At 45.9% G+C, this 16419-nt stretch overlaps 1 protein-coding gene across 5 annotated transcripts in view; it reads right to left on the bottom strand.

The window, feature by feature from the left end:
* BRPF3 (bromodomain and PHD finger containing 3) overlaps nucleotides 1–14220 on the bottom strand; it is a 54558-nt gene extending 40338 nt beyond the window's left edge. For 2 of the 5 annotated variants that reach the window (XR_014021963.1, XM_081294345.1), the window contains exons 1-6: nucleotides 13831–14217; nucleotides 9041–10529; nucleotides 6062–6218; nucleotides 3499–3630; nucleotides 724–852; nucleotides 105–417 (exon numbers count right to left, since the gene is read on the bottom strand). Coding sequence is in view for 4 of the 5 variants with exons in the window: in XM_081294345.1 (XP_081150471.1) it covers nucleotides 105–417; nucleotides 724–852; nucleotides 3499–3630; nucleotides 6062–6218; nucleotides 9041–10503 (2194 nt within the window). In the remaining variant the exon portion in view is untranslated. Of the gene's footprint in view, nucleotides 1–104; nucleotides 418–723; nucleotides 853–3498; nucleotides 3631–6061; nucleotides 6219–9040; nucleotides 10530–10951; nucleotides 11037–13830 lie in introns of all 5 variants that reach the window. The other 3 variants (XM_081294346.1, XM_081294348.1, XM_081294347.1) reach the window with 3 other exon arrangements.
* Between the last annotated feature and the right edge of the window lie 2199 nt (nucleotides 14221–16419).

The following is a 16419-nucleotide window of genomic DNA, read 5'->3' as shown; positions in this document are numbered from 1 at the left end:
GCCTACACTAGAGCCCCAAGGCCCACACTGACCCCTGGCTCTCTGGGCTCTGTCCCAGTGTTTTTTCCTGGTGCCTTCCCCCCTCACCCATGCAGGCTTCTCACCGTCTTCCCAGGAGAAGCGGTAAAAGTCTTCCAATTTGGGTGATTCAGGCAGATGGGTGCCCCTCTCGGGGTCATAGCCGATGTTCTCTGCCTGCCGACGGGCATGCCGCAGAATGGCCCCTCCCAGGTCCCGCAGGCGGACAGCTGCTCGGTGGAAAATTGTGTCTTTAGCATTATACTTCATGCAGTTGGTAACTATAAGGTTAAAGTCCTCCTCAAACTCCTCCAAGGTGCGGTACAGGTGGGACTCCAGCTTCCGCCTCATAGTAGAAAAATCCATTGGCTTGGATATGAATTCCAGGTAATCTGGAACCTAAACATATAAAACCTGTACAATTACAACAACCATTTACTAGCCAAACAGGCACACCCTTCACCGGCACTCTTTGCCTCCCCAGTTTCTGATTTGGGCATACCAGGGGTTCACTCAGAGCCTTGGAGGCCTGGTCCACCCTGACTTAATGCTGACCCTCACCATAGGCAAGTTTATTGGCTTTGCCAGATCACACCACTCAGAGTAACATAAACCCTTTAGCACAGTGCTACCCACCCAGCCCCCAGCCTAGTTACACCCTATTTCCAGGAGGGGTTTGCTGCTTGGGATGTGACAGGAACTTGCCTCACTCAGGTTGACAGGTTCGGCAAAGATGTGTGCAGGATCCTTTTCCTGCAGCAAGTCCAGTGTGGTCCTCAGCAGCACATTGAATGGCATCAGCTCCAACTCCATGGCAGCTTGCTGGACCTTGACCTATGTGGAAGGTGAGAAGCAATCAGAACATCCCCTGCAAAAATGCAGTGAAACTGTTTTTTGACAACTTAATTTTCATCAATGATCTACAACAAATTTTCACAGAATATTAAGCTGACCAGTGTATGAGGAGCTATCACCCTATCTTCAGCCTAGGAATAATGACACGACCAGTGGTATGGTATAAAGGTGTCTCTCAAAAGTTCACATGTTGGAACCTTAATTTCCAGTGCAGGAGTTTTGGGGACATGGGACCTGACTGGAGGTGATTTATATATTACAGGATTCACCCTCATGAATGGACTGAGACTCCATGAGAGTTCTCACAGGAGTGGGTTAGTTTCTGAGAGTGGCTTTGTCATGGAGATGAGTTCTCCCACCTATGCTCTCACCCCTTTACTTTTCCACCAAGAGATAATGGAGCACAACAGCCCTCACCAGTCCACCCTTGAACTTCCCAGCTTCCAAAATCATGAGCTAGATAATGTATGTGTGATAAACACACACACACACACCATACATATGTATTTATTTATGTATTTGGTACCAGGGATTGAACTTAGAGGTACTTTATCCTCTGAATTATATCCCCAACTCTTTTTATTTTGAGACAGAATCTCATTAAATCTCATTAATCTCATAGGCTGAGGCCTCACTAAGTTGCTGAGGCTGGCCTCAAAATTGTAATCCTCCTGCCTCAGCCTCCTGAGCTGCTGGGATTACAGGTATGTATCACCATGCCTGTTAAACTTTTCATTATAAATTATCTAGTCAGTGTATTCTATTTATAGCAGCAAATGAAGTAAAATAGCCACCATTTTGTAAATGTTTCCTATGTTTCAAACACCATACCAAAACTAATAATGGTAATAATAATAATTACTACTATTCTAATAGTTTATAATTTTATAACCCATACTAAGTAATAGGAATGCCCTAAACATTTTATAAAATATAAGTGAGTATATGAGGCAGGTAAAGGTTAGATATTTTACAAACAGGAAGCTAAGGCAGAGAGAGGCTACATGGCCTAAGGTCATACAGCTAATAAGGAGTAGAATTAAGATTCAGTACAAGACAGTCTGCTTCTTGACCATTATGCCCCTCTACTTCTCTATTGTATTACCTCTGTTAATCACTATAACTCTGAAAGAGAAATTTTCATCTCTATTTTACAAATATGGAACCTGAGGTTTGGAGAAAGTTGATGGAGTCACAAATCTAAGGTCATCTGACGAAAGAATAGCACAGATGGCATTTTAAAACAGGTCTGACTTAGTCCAAGAAGTACACTGATAAAATTAAATGTGCCTTGGACCAGAATTTTTTACCTAGAGTTGCAGTTACTGATCCCATTAGCACTAAAGTGTCTGGGTTGGACTGGGGTGACCAGGGCCTTCAGGCTCATCTCTCAAGTGGCAAACGACTTCATATATTTAAAGTGGAATGCTGTACAAATCTTACTTTCTATGTGTACCCTAATGTGAAATGGTTGGGAAGCCCACCTCTTGGCCTCATCAAAACAAGCCGGACTGCTTTACCAGAGCCAGGGTCTCCTTCTCCCTCTCATTTCTCTGACCTGAGGCAGGAAGAAAAGTACAACTATGGGACCAAGCCTGGGATGGCACTTAAAGTCTGAATTCATGGAGAAGATCCTGAGATAGCCTCCATGGTCACCCATGCTAAATATGGTAAGAGCTGCCCAGAAGCATAAGGAGAAACTCAGGTTATTGACCTGCTAGAGAAGAGCTGAACAGTAATATAGGGTTCAGAGAAAGAGAGTAAGGAGCATTTTTAACCCAGGCCTCTGAAGCACATGAGTAACGGCTGCTATTCCTGGACCAGAGAGAACAATTTTGGCTTGTCATCCATTCAATTAATAGTATTTGCTCTCTGCCATGTGCAGAGCCCTGCAATAGATACTTTAGCAAGAAAAAGGGTATCAGTAACAACTACTACTGACACTTCTATAGTCCTTACTAGGTAAGCACTGTTCTAAGCTACTTTTTACATATACAAAGTCATCTAACTTCACAAAGACCTTATGATTTAGGCTCTATTATTACCCCCATATCACAGATGAAGAAATGAAGGTATTAAGAGATTAAGTACCTTGCTTAGTGTTACACAGGTAGTAATTAGCAGAGCCAGGATTTAAACCCAATCTAGTGTCACAGCCCATGTTCCTAAACCCCTGTGCTATATCACCTACCTCACCATGCTCAGGGGAATAGAATTTCCTAGAATCGAGGTTGGGAAATTTAAATGATTCAAGACCATAGTGTTTAAGGGCCAAGTGAGAACTTCTCCTCAGCAACTCCCAGGCCAAAGGTTTTCAGTAATAACCACTAGAATGGCCTAAGAAGCTCTTCAAAATATCCAAGGTAGGCTTCCCACTGAAACATCTGAATCAGAAACTCTAGGTATGCACTCAGGCATGTGCTATGAAACTTATGCTTGAAGCCACAAAAAGTTGAACCTCAAAACATAGAAGCCATCAGCAGCTCTATACCAAATACAGAGCAGGTAGATCTTGGAGCCCATACAGCTGGGCAGGAAAGGAAGCAAGGGGTCTCCTAGTGCCACACTAAGATTGGGAGAAAGGGACCTCAACAAAGCGCCCCATGGCTGGGGGTTCTTCCTTACCTGCTCCCGTTTGAGCTTTTCTCTCTTCCGAATCAGCTCAACTAGCAGCCGTGCCCGCTCCAAGTCATGCCGCAGCTTCTGCCAGTATTTCAGCTCTTCCTTCACTGCACTTGTCTTTTCGTCGTGTTCTCGCTGTAGGAAGCAAGAGGAGGAGCTGGGGGCCTTCTTCCTCTCCATAGTTCTCTCCCTATTCAAGCCCCACTGGCTTCAGGAGATAGCAGAACCTCACCTGAGAGCCTCCACTTCACCCCTCTTGCCCTGTGCCTTCCTCCCATCCTTCCCTGGCCTTATAACAAGATTCTCCATTAACAGCACAATAACCACTGCTGGGACTGCTTCTCCTAGTCCCTCAGGGATACCTGAGATCAGTTAGGGCCCTCAGGGCTAGAAAGAATTTCAGAAGAAAACTAACAGACACCTTAGGGGTGGAAAGAATCTCACCCTAGAGCTTCAATTTGGCTAGAAAACAAAGTCAAGTTCTTACTATTTGCTTGTACTAAGTGGCTTGAACAAAAAAATCTGTCAATTCTGTCCTAGAAGAGATGATAGTTGTTGGGGGGAAGGAAAAGACCCAGTGTTTAAAACCAAAGCGCATAAGAGCATAAAGACAATAAAAACTGATAATGTAAAACTGCACATAAAATGCGGACAAGACAGAAAGTAGAGAGGTGGGGGTTAGATAGGGAAAAGTTTCCTTGGGAGTATCCTGCAAGAGCTTTTGCATACAATAGTAGACATAGATAGGCTAAGCAGTAAGGAAGGTCTCTTCTGGAACTGACAGGACCAGAGGGACAGAAATGTAGAGGTAGAATTAATGATTCTGTGTTTAGTTGAGTAAAATGGGCTGGCCAGAGTAGAGTAGCTGGAGAGCCACAAAAGCCATAGAACCCAGGATCTAGGTGACAAGAAGCCTCAAATGCCAGGGTAAAGAACCTGGACCTGGCCTCCTTGGAGAGGGAGAGTATATTCTGGAAAAGGAAGTGAAAGAATGGAAAAACAGTATATATGACCCCACAAGTCATAGAGCAAAGAATTAGAGGCTGGAGACACCTACAAAACTATTGTTGAAAAGAAAACTATTGCTGAGACTGAGGGGGCATGGATAGGCAAGGTAGCATAAAATAAAGACAAAGGACTAAACTGATAAATCCCCCTAATAGCTTAAAGAATGATTAATTTTGACTCATATAGGGGAAAAGTCAAAAGTAACTCTAAGGTGGAGAATTCTTGATATGAAGTCAGGAGGAGGAAGAGTTCCACGGCAAAAATGAGAAAATAAGTTTACTAAAAGGAAGGAAGATAATTCATTCAGGTTCCAGAATCTGAGTTACAGTAACTACCTACACATGGAAGGATCCCAAAGGGACTGAGGACAGAAAAAAGGGATGAGAATAGCAAAAAATCTGGAGATACTGACACAACAGTTATTTTCAATTATTTTTACTTGGACTTGCTCTCTAAGTAAATAAGCAGGCAGCAGAGGGAATATTACTGTTAAAGACTTAAAAAAGGGATCAGCAAAAGGTACAATCAGAGGGGTAGAAGAGATGGGAAATGATATCACGGAAAAGCTTAGACACAAAGACCCAAAAAGAAATGCATCTTGGGGCTGGGGTTGTGGCTCAGTGGTAAGAGGGCTTGCCTAACATGTGTGAGGCACTGGCTTCGATTCTAAGCACCACAAACAAATAAATAAAATAAAGGTCCCTCAACAACTAAACAAAAATTTTTTTTACAAAAAGAAAAGAAAAGAGAGAAATGCATCTTGATGGGCAGTATGGTGGGAATTTAAGGAAGGACTTGCTGGAGGAGGTCACTGACGTAAGGGAGAATTCAGGGAAGCAAATGGTCCAGAAGGCTCAAAAGGAACCAGACATAGGTTTGTACTTCGGGAACTTAGTTACAAAAGGCAAACTAAGATCAAACAGAATGCACCAGTAACGGGAAGGTTTCTTTCTTTTCTGGAACAACACTGTGGGATGATTTAAAGGCAGAAGTAATGAAGGATGTAAAGAGGGAGAGAAAACGGAAGATGTAAATACTGGAAGGAAAATCAGGAGCAAAAAAAAAAACAAAAAACAAAATATGCAGCAACTATAGTTGTTAACGGCTAAAGGCCACCACAATTGGGTGAGCTGTGCACTATAATAAGATCATAAGTTTTTTTATTTACTATGACACATTTTTTGGCAGATGGCAGTATACTGTCTTGAGATAAGGGCGCCTTTTTCTAATTCACACAATGCAGCCATCCTGGCTCTTCTTCCTTTCTGTCCCATCTGGAGGGTTTCCCCACTATAGGGAAAGTGGAGCTGGCCCTACACTCTCCCCTAGAATTTGCTCCTAAGTCAAGCCTCTACCATCCAGAAAGGGCTGCTGTTAGGTCTGAAGATATCTGTAGTGCTGGAGGTTATTTCCAGGACAGACTACCCAGCAGGGTGATCACCTGTATAAAAGGCTCCACAGAGAACTCAGGGATAGGTGCCAGCCCCTCCTCTCAAATCTTCACTTCTCCTTCAGGCTCAACCTCCCTCCACCAGCCTCCAATCATCACTGCACCTACCTGTTCAGCATTTCTTTGGGATTGCAAGTGAGAGTGCAGGCGCCGGATGAGGGGGACACCATTCCGTGCCTGCCGCTTCAACAGCCAGTAGTTGTGAAGCCGCTGCATGAACTGGTTTTTCCTCTGAAAGGAGAGACCACTACAGATCTTGTTCAACCTTGAGTAGAGGCACAGAGAAGTGAAAGACAGGGTCAGAGGGCAGCCCAGATTATAGCCCACACATCCTATCCAGAACCCGGTTCATTTCTGAGAGGAAGATAGAATAAAATAGCCAAATGCCTCACCTCAGAGAAAGCCTTGAAAAAGATAGCAAAGTTAAGCAGCTCAGATTCAGCAAGAGGTACTTTACTTGCTTTTCCACCTCCTGTGTCGCAGCCTTGATCCTCCAAAAGAACCTATTTCCTGTGATCCTGGACTCCTTCATTCCAAGTATTATCTGAGAAATGGGCCTGTACACTAAAACCTCCACCCTCCTATTAACAAAGGCAGCAAAAGAAACAGGAACTTAAATAAGCTATGGGCAATGTGGTCACTATTACTGCCTCATGTGGCTGAGGATCCCAGCTCACAATCAAGTAGGAAGGAAAAACCAGTAGGAATACATCAGGTTACTGCTTTCTGAGCCCAAATGCAACCCTTTAAGAGTTGTTTGATCTCTGATTTTCATTTTTTAAAATCAACAGCCTAAAAATGTCTAATTTTGAGCCAAATGGAGAAAAAAATGGATCTAAAGGTGTAAGATGGAGGATCTGAGGGAAAACCTAGCTAAACTACCCAAAAGAGAAGTCTTAAGGTCAGGGGTTAGGCCAGTAACACCTGGGGTGGAAGGAACCAGTAAGAACCTAAAATTTCTATGTTAATGCCCACACTGTAGGAGGAGAAACACTATTTACGTCACAAAAGACAGAAAAGCAGCTTAGATATGTCAACTGAATGGTCAAAGCAATTGATGCAGTTAATAAATGGTGGATCTGAGTGAGATCTGAATCTATGATCTCTCTGCTCTACCACGGTGCATTCAAAATTGTTTCTCCACAAGGTAAGTCAGGTCTCAGTGCTCCTGTGTTATTTCTTCTGTTTTGTCTCCTCACCCCACTCCACTGAAAAGAAAATTAGTGTGGTTAATCAAGAAGGCGGAACCTTAGAAGGATGGGCATGTTGGGCAGGACATTGCTTACTTAGGTCTTGTTCATCTTCACAGTCAGACACTCCTGCCCCAAAGCCAAGCTTATAAAATCAAGACCTACACCTTTCCCCAAAGGACAGATCCCCACCAATGCCCATGCCAAGCACACCTGCCCAGATGCAGGCAGCCCCCTCCCTCTACAACCTTGTGGCCATAGGGGGCCCCAACAGCATTTGTGCAAGTAGGGAAAAGAATAATAATAATAAAATAGCAGCAGCAGCAGTGACCACCATTTATTGAGTACTTACTATTTGCCAGACACTGTGCTAAGTGCTTTACTAATATTACCTCATTTAGTTTTCAGAATTCTATGTGACAGATTCATTTATAAATAAACTAAGACTTAGAGCTGTTAAGCAACATGTCGAGTCATAAGTACTAAGTAACAGAAGGTCTGTCTGGCTTTTAGTCAGTGTAGCTGGTGCCTGGGAGAGGCTCTAGAAGAGCAGACTTGGCACCCAAAGAATCTAGCCCCAGGGCCTAGTCACACTACAGACAGGGACAAAGCATAGATCTACTTACTTCAGGGAAGAGGTAGCCTAGAACATTTCTATGCCTAGAATACACCCAGAATCACTGGAATTCTAACTTGGGCCATAGGTTGCAACAATAGCATCCCTGCCTTGATCTCACTTTTATGTCTTCTTCCTCGTCTGCCAAGTCTGGTTAGGCAGATTTGTCCAACCAGAAATGTGAATAGATTTCATACTTTTCATTCCCCACAATCTTCCAGTATTCCTTTCTCCCTAACCTTTTCATGGAGGCGACAGTACTAGCCTCGAGGTATCGTGAGCTACAGCTTGTAGTCCAAATCTGTCACTTTTCACCTGGTCCCATTTCTTAGAACAGGATGTGGCATGTAGTAAGTGCTCAATAAATATATCATTGAATGAATAAAGATGTAAACAACTTTACCTCCCGGGGCCGTGGTTTCTTCATCTGGGGGTATGGGAGAAGGTGCAAGGACTACATTAGATGAACAATCTCCAACATTCCTTCCTTCTCTAATCCTGTATATTTGCTAATGAATCACCCTTGAGATGAGCCCCTGCTGGAAAATCCTCCTTGTCTCTTGCTTTTCTACCAAGTTCCCACCTAACTGCTTTAACAACTTAACTGATATTTTAAAACAGGCACAATGATTTCTCTACAGCTTCAATGGGGGCCCAGGAGTTTTAGTTACACAGCTAAATTTTCCCCTAAATCTAAAGATTCTGAAAAGAAGGAATAAAACATTCTTCCCACACTGTCACCCCCTCATACAAAGTCCCTGATACACCCAGGACAGAGTTTGTTGTACAGCAGACCTGTCAACCCCTTAGCAGAGTGGTTCCAAATTAGGAATACTTCTATTTACCCAGGGGTGTTTGGAAACTCATGTGAGGTTTTCACAAAGATCAGGCAATTAATTGGATGGGATGAAACGCATTTACCAAGAGCAAGGATGCTAAACATTTAGAAATGTAAGGGACAGTTCTAACAATGAAGAATTATTCTGTCCAAAATGCCAATTAGTGCCCTGCTAAAAAATACTACCTTACATATCCCGTTACCCGAGTTTCTAAGCAACTCAAGTATTTTGCTTTACCTGGAACCAAAGGAAACACATTACTCTGAGGATACAATCAAAACCACAAAACAAGCGGGGTGAGCCAGAATCCAAAGGAGATATTTAAATTTGGGGCATAGAAAAAGACATCCACCAACCATATTTGAGGAAGGCCTGGCCCAAAGCCAAGACCAAATCAAGAAGAAACCATGAATCATTAAAGAGCCCATCTGGGCAGGCTCACCTGTAAGAGGGTATCTGTGGGACAGTGACCATGGGGACAGTGGTGGTGGTCCCCATGGTGGGTGTGTCTCGGCCTGCTTCTTCTGGCTCCTTCTTGAACTTTTGCTTCAAACTCATCTTGTTCTTCTTGGGCACTCCCTTCAGAGGGCCACCCACCCCACTTTGGCCTTCCTGCTCCTCCTCCTCCACTTCTTCCTCTTCTTCTTCCTCCCCACCACCCTCCTTCAGCCCATCCTCGTCCCCAGCCTCACTGAGACTTCTGGGGGAGTCACCCTTCCTCCTGGCAGTGGCAGAACCTGGTGGCGAGTGGGCCTCACAGTAGGCGGTCTTACGCACGGTGAAGATGGTGCCATTGAGGCTGGTTTCTCGCATGGGCTCAATCTTCATGAAGAGCCCAGCCCGCTGTGCACATGTCACATGGAAGGCTGTGTAGCAGTTCACTTTATGGCACTGGATAGCTGCACCCAGCCCCTTCTGCTTACAGATATAGCAGGTGAGTTTCCATCGGGCAGGTGGGATGTTGTCGATGCCCTCGATAGGCTCCAGGAAGACAGTGTTAGCAAAACAGACTTCTGGAATCCAGATGGCACATACTACATGGGCCCAATGCCCATCACTGGTCTGTTTGAAGGCACCACCCTTGTTAGGGCAGAGGACACAATCCACAGGCCGAGAGGGAGACTGCAGGCAGCAGCGGCATAACCACTGGCCCTCGGGGATATAGGGTACACCATAGCACTCCTGGTGTACGGCCAGGTTACAGATGTCACAGAAGAGAATGACATTGCTATTATGACATTCATCATCCAGGCATACACAGCAGAAGGCATCTTCATCAATGAGTGACTGTTGGGCCCCACTGCTGCGACTCTCCAAGTATGACTCCTTCTCAAGCCGGTCCACCAGCAGCTCAAAGGTGTCTGCTGACACCAAACTGTGCCCATCTACTCGCCGCTTTTCATTCACCATGTCCAGCCAGGCAAGGTCCTCCTCATCCATGTCATACTCTACCTCTGCATCCAGGTCTTCAGGTGGCTTCTCAATGTAGCGGTAATAGGCAGCGGGCAGTGGGGGTGCTTCAGGTTGGCTGCCTGGATCCACCACACGGAAGCTGGGCTGTGGGAGGTGGAAGGAAGTTCCAGATGCATGCTTAGAGCAGGATTCCTTCTTTTTGCCCTTGGATGAAGTTTTCTTGGACTTGCCTGGGAACTGAGGCTGCTCGCTATTTTCTTTGTTACTATTGCATTCGGTGATATCCTGAGCAGTCAGTTCATCTTCAGTGATGATCTTAAGTGGGTCATAGATGCTGATACGATGCAGGCGTCCATCAATATCCACCTCAACAATACGCTGGGCCTGGGCATATGTTAGGGTCTCCCGGGTGGGTGAGCACTTGAGACTGTAGGGGGACGGGGAACGCCGGCCCTCGGCATTCTGCCGCGACTTCCGGCGAGGCTTCCTCATGGCACCTAGGAACCAAGGAGACTGGCCTAAGGAGAGAAGACCAGGAGACTGTGAGCTGGATATTCATGCATGTATGTATCCTATCCACTCAACCTTCCATCCAATCAAGTGGCCACTGGGAGGACTAGCTGTTCCCTTAGTCTGAACAGTCTGCCCCTGAGGCATCCACAGGGCTTCACTCCTTCAGGCCTTTCAACAAACAGCATTTCTCAGTGAGACCTTCTCATTACTCTGTACACCACTGCAAATACCTTTTCTCCACCAGCTATGGACCTTTTATTCTGCTTTATTTTCTCTTATAACACACTTCATCTTCTACCATGCAATGTAATTTACCTATATATAATATTTATTATTTGCTTCCTTCTGCTAAAATGTAAGTTCCAAAGGGTTGGGAATTTATGCCTGTCTTCATTGCTATGTCCCCAGTGCCTGGAGTGATGCTCACCTCCTAAGTAATCCTTCAATCAGTATTAGGCGAATGTATTCAGTGAACGAAAGGAGAAATGATCCCTGTCTTCAAGGTGCTATGTCTGAAGGGAAGGGAAAGAAAACAGATCCTTACAATATGACACATTCAAATGGTCTATGTAAGGTTGTGGGATACTAACTGTGAAAAAAGAGAGGGTGCTTAAGACTTCAGAAAGAGAAAACAGGATGGCCACAGTGGTACACATTGGTAGTCTTAGCTACCTGAAAGACTTAGGTGGAAGGATCACGTGAGTCCAAGAGTTTAAGGCCAGCTGGACAACATTGCAAGATCCTGTCTCAAAGAAAATAAACAAGAACAGTATCCATTTTTGAGCTCTCTACGTGAACACTACGCCCCATTAGTGGACTGAAAACTCACAGATCTAGAGCCCTCTCCCAATCCATCTTACCATAATCAAAAGCCCTATCTGGGCAGGAGTTGTGGCTCAGCAGTAAAGCACTCCCCTAGCATGGGCAAGGCCGTGGGTTCAATCCTCAGCATCATATAAAAAATAAAATAAAATAAAGGTATTGTGACCAAGTACAACTAAAAAATAAATATTTTTTAAAAAGCCCTATCTCCCCCCCACCACTTTTTTTAAGTGGTACTGGGGATTGAACCCAGGGCTTCACACATATTAGACAAGCACCCTACATCTGAGGTGCATCCCTAGTCCTTTTTAATTTTATTTTGAGACAGGATCTAAGTTGCCCGGGACTTGCAGTCTCCCTGCCTCAGCCTCCTAAGCAGCTGAGATTAATGGGCATGTGCCTGCATGCCCAGCTCCAGAAGCCCTGTCTCTTGTGTCCAGGGTGAAGGCATCTAAAATGCTTATCACATGTGGTCAAAGGCTTCAAACTACAGTATGCAGGGCATTTCCTGCAAATAGAAGCATCCAGGATAATTGGCTAGTAATATATTTCCAAGCAGAAACCCTGCAAGTTCTGGGAGTAGCACCAAAATATTTTTACAGTTGTAAGTGTCCTGTGTGGGTTCCTCAGTGGAACCAAGACCAAGGTGACTGGGACAATTATCTGAGGTAAATTCCCAGTACTCTGTTACCTCATACTTACATCTAGTCTACCCTTGTGAAACAAAGAGAAAACTCTAAAGTTTTCCACAACATTCTCAGGATGGAGGGAACTAGGGTAAGTGGTTATCAAAGCCATTACTACCAGAAAGACTTTGGGGATATGGTGTCCCACAGTATGGGCACAGATTTGGAATGGTATGAACAGAGAAAGAGCTTTCAAGGGGAAAAACCAATTTCATCATCTTGGTTGCATCACCAACCATCTTTACAAAGTGGGTGGTGATAATAATTTAACACACTTTTACTAATCACAAAACCCGTTTCCTTTTGGTATTGCTCACAACCACCTTGGATGACATAGAGATAGTATTTTTTTCCATCTTTTGCAGCTCAGAAGGGTGTCACTCAACCCAGAGCCAGTAAGGTGGTCTGGTACAAGAAGAGGGCAATCGAGGTTCTAATCTTGGCCCTATGGGACTCGGAATAAGTCTTCTAACTCCATACTTCATCAGTAATGAGGCTAATAACATCTACCTCTTAAGGGCTGCTGTTTGTTAATAAAGTATTATCAACATCCTTATTTAAAAGGCCTTCTAATCCCAAAGTGACTGAAACAAACAACCTGCCCAAGGAACAGCAGGCACACACCCCATTTGGAAGCTCAAGGAAACAGAATCATCACAGCAATTCTGTCCAGGTTCCAGATACCCTTGGCCACGAGACTCCTTCCAAATACCAAATTCCCAGAGGCAGGCCAGGCCAGCAGATGTGCTTCATTACCACCACCACCCCCAAGGCAAGGGAGCCCCTAGGAGAGACAGACCTCTACCTCCATAGTTCACAGAGCCCTCCCTTCAGCAAGCCCTGCACAGTCTTCCCACCTGCCACCTCCTCCGCAGCTCAGCAATCTCTCAACCAACCAGCAAGTATCTATGCAGACCTCTTCTGTCCCACCCAAGCCTCTAGACGCCGGGAGGCAAACCCTACAGGAGGAAGGGCTGCAGCTGAGGAAATCGAAATGAGCTTCGCCCACAAGGCGCTGACAGTCGCGTTTTTTTGGCGGGAGTTTTTCAACCTACACAGCTCTTTCCACATACATACCTATAAAATACCCCCAACATCTCCCCGAGATGTTCTCAGCAGCCCCTGGTCCCCTACTCGCCCACCCCACCCAGATCCCCCACAGAACCAGGAGTTTCTGCAATTAGACGGAATCTCCTGCACTCTACACAAGACACTCCTGAGACGAGGGGAGACCCCAGTCGAGGCTACTGCCCCTTTAAGGGACGCCTCTTTCAGAAGAATCTTGACCCCTCAGAGAAGAATAAAGGAGGGAAATAACATCTCCTCCTCAGAGGGGAGAGAGAGGGCTAGGGCATCAGAGACATACTGACGCGGAGTCCGACCCTCGGAGAAAGCGAGCGCCAGCGAACTAGCGGGGCAGAGAGCCGAGCGCCTATTGGCCACCTGACCTGCCCGTCAGGGGGAACTGGAGGGCCAAGGGAAGCACAGGGGGCGGAATTCTCCTCTGGTCTGGCCAATTGGAGAGCGTGGCGGAGGCGGGGCTTGGCAGCTTGGCTTCTAGGGCCGGGGGGAGACAAGATGGCGGGTGCGGGAGGGGGTCCTTGCTTTTCAGCTCCCCCACTCGCCCGCCTTCTTCTTCGCCGCCGCCCTCGCTCCAAGGGAGAGCTTTCGCGCCGCCCCCGCCCCGCTTGGGAAGCCTCCCGCTCCCCGGTTTCCACACCCCCGCGAAGTCCCTGGTCCCCGTAGGCCCTGCTGCTCCCGCCCCCGCTCCGTCCGGCCCCGCTGCCGCCCCCATTACCTCAGCCGCCGGCCCGGCCCCACCGTTCGGGGCCCCTGGGCGCGGGCGGGACGGCTGCCGAGCAGGTCGGCGCGGCCTCCTCCCGCACCAGCCTCCGCGGCCTCCGCCGTGCCCCCTCCCGGCGCGCGCTGGGGCCCCGGCCCGGCCGCCGCCACTGCCGCCGCTCCCGGGGGAGGAGGGGGAATGGAGCCGCCGCCGCCGCCGCTGCCGCCACGGAGCCCGGCCGAGGGGAGGGAGGGATCAGCCCCCAGGCAGGATCCGCCCCTCCGGCCTCCCCCCGCCACCTCCACCCCTTCCCTCGCTCCCTCCCTGGTTCCGCGGGCTCTCCCGCTGAACAGGAGCGAGAGCGCGAAAGGGGGAAACGGGAAAAAATCCCCCCGCCCGTGCCCGGCGCGGCTGCGGCCGGGGCTGCGCGGCGAGGAGCGCGGAACCGCCGCCGCCACGGGGCACCGTCCCCAGCTCGGCCTCACGGTGGCGGTGCGGACGCGGCGGGGGCACCGAACAGAAACCGGGTCTGCGCCCGCCGCAGCCCCGACTCACCCCGGCCCTGCCCGCGGCGGGATGAGCCCGTCCGGAGAGCTGGAGACGTTCGGTCTAGTTGGAAAAGACTAGGGTCCCTAACTCTTTAGAGTCGTCTCCCCCCATTATTGCGGGGGAGGTGACCAAGGTTTGGTGTAACAAGCCCCCTCCGAACTGAAGGACTCTACAAAGGTTAAGCGAGAGCAATTAATAGAGCTGAAACCGGCCTGTAGTTTATTGGGGTGCAGGTGCCTGTACTACTCCCAGAAAGTCGCCCCCTCCCCCAGGACCTGAGGACAAAGGTCTAGCGATGTCCGTCCCCTCCCCCAGTCAGGACAGCCAGGGAAGACCCGCGTCTGTCGTGTGCAGGTGAGCGCCTTGTACCACACAAGACATCCTTTTTAAGAAACAGATCTGACTTTTCGTTATGTGCCATCCTTTCCCTTCTGTATTTAAAAAGAGTAAACAAAAGTTTTGACAGTCTACTTAGGGACGTCTGGTAACTGGTTTGTCACTGTAGACATGGGAAACACTTTCTCCTTAAGTCTGAGTTGGCTAGGAATGGGTTAATTTAATATACTAGGGGCTTTCTAAAAGATGCCTGACAAAGAGCAACTTCAAACTCAGATGTAATCAAACTGGCTTTTGATTTGATTTATAAAAAATAAACTTTAAAAGGGCTTTTTTGCCACCTCCTTTTGCATATAAATTGGAAAGCTTACCTTCACATGACTGAAGTCTTAAGCACCAATATTTAATGATGTTTATAAAGGATACATGGATAAGCTGCCTTCAAATGTGAAGATGAATGACATATTTTGAAAGCATCTCATCTCCTCTGACCGAACTGATGTATCTTTTGAGATTTCACCATTTCTTGCTGGGTTCTGATGATCCAGAACATGGGTTCTAGAGTCAGAAGGATAAAGGATAAAGTCTTAGGATCCAAGTCTTCCAGATGTTTAAATTGGATGTACTGCTGCTTTTGAAGTATGTATATTTATTAGCCTAAGAATTTAGATATAAATCATTTTAAGTTTAAAAGTTTGATTAAAGCAAGGAAGTTAATTTGCATTACAAAGGTGTTTTCTGAGTAGATGGTAGCATCTTTTGGCACAGAGTAGTGCAAAAAATACTTCTGTTAACCAATTTTTAAAAAGAAAGAGAAGTGGCTTTTTGTACTAAGCAAGGGCAGGGCAATGTTTTGAAAGCTGTGAAGATGAAATAGTATGAATTACTGTCAAGTGTTTTAAAGCTAGGGGGAATAATCATCCAGAGAGAAGGTGTGGAAGAAAGATGATTAATTATGGAAGGGAAGCCCCAGAGGCAAGAGAATATTGCAATTACTTTTAGTTAAGAAAAAAAAAATCTGAAGACCAACAGGAACAAGAATACTGAATTTCATTTCTTGATCTTTTAAAATACGAAATATAATAACCATTTACACATATGAATAGTGACTTATTTCCTGAAGAAAGTTCTCAAAATTTATATAGCACAATTCCCAATTGTGTGATTGGGAGCTGACTTTTCCCACTAAAATAAATGAATAAATACCTTGAAAAACTGCTATGGTTTCCATTGGTTATAAAATAATGATTTAAACTTTTTTTTAAGTTGTTGAAGGACCTTTATTTTTTATTTATTCATTTATATGTGGTGCTGAGAATCAAACCCAGTGCCTCATGCATGCTAGGGAAGCACTCTACCACTGAGCTACAACCCTAACCCCTGTGATTTAAATGTTGATGAAAATATGTTGTGTACCTAGTGCATGTAATCTCCAGGTTTTTGTGTACAACACTTTTATGTTAAGACCTTATTCACCCCAAGTGTTTCTCTTCCATTTTCAACTTCCACTTTTTTAGTGGTAATATTGCAGTTATTCTTATTTACATTTTTGACATTTGGAATTGGCTTTTGTTAGTGTAGCTACGCACATAACTAGTTAACTGTGGTGTAATCTTAAATGTAACATGGAACAATTATATCATTAAAAACAAATTTGGAACATGTATCAAAAATCCCAGAGGCACTAAATGTAATTCACTTTAATCTTTAGCTATTTTA

Source organism: Spermophilus citellus, assembly GCF_964194105.1.
Source record: "Spermophilus citellus genome assembly, chromosome: 5".
Classification (NCBI taxonomy): Eukaryota; Metazoa; Chordata; class Mammalia; order Rodentia; family Sciuridae; genus Spermophilus; species Spermophilus citellus.
Note: the sequence above shows the minus strand (reverse complement) of the source record. Positions and strands in the feature narration are given on the sequence as shown.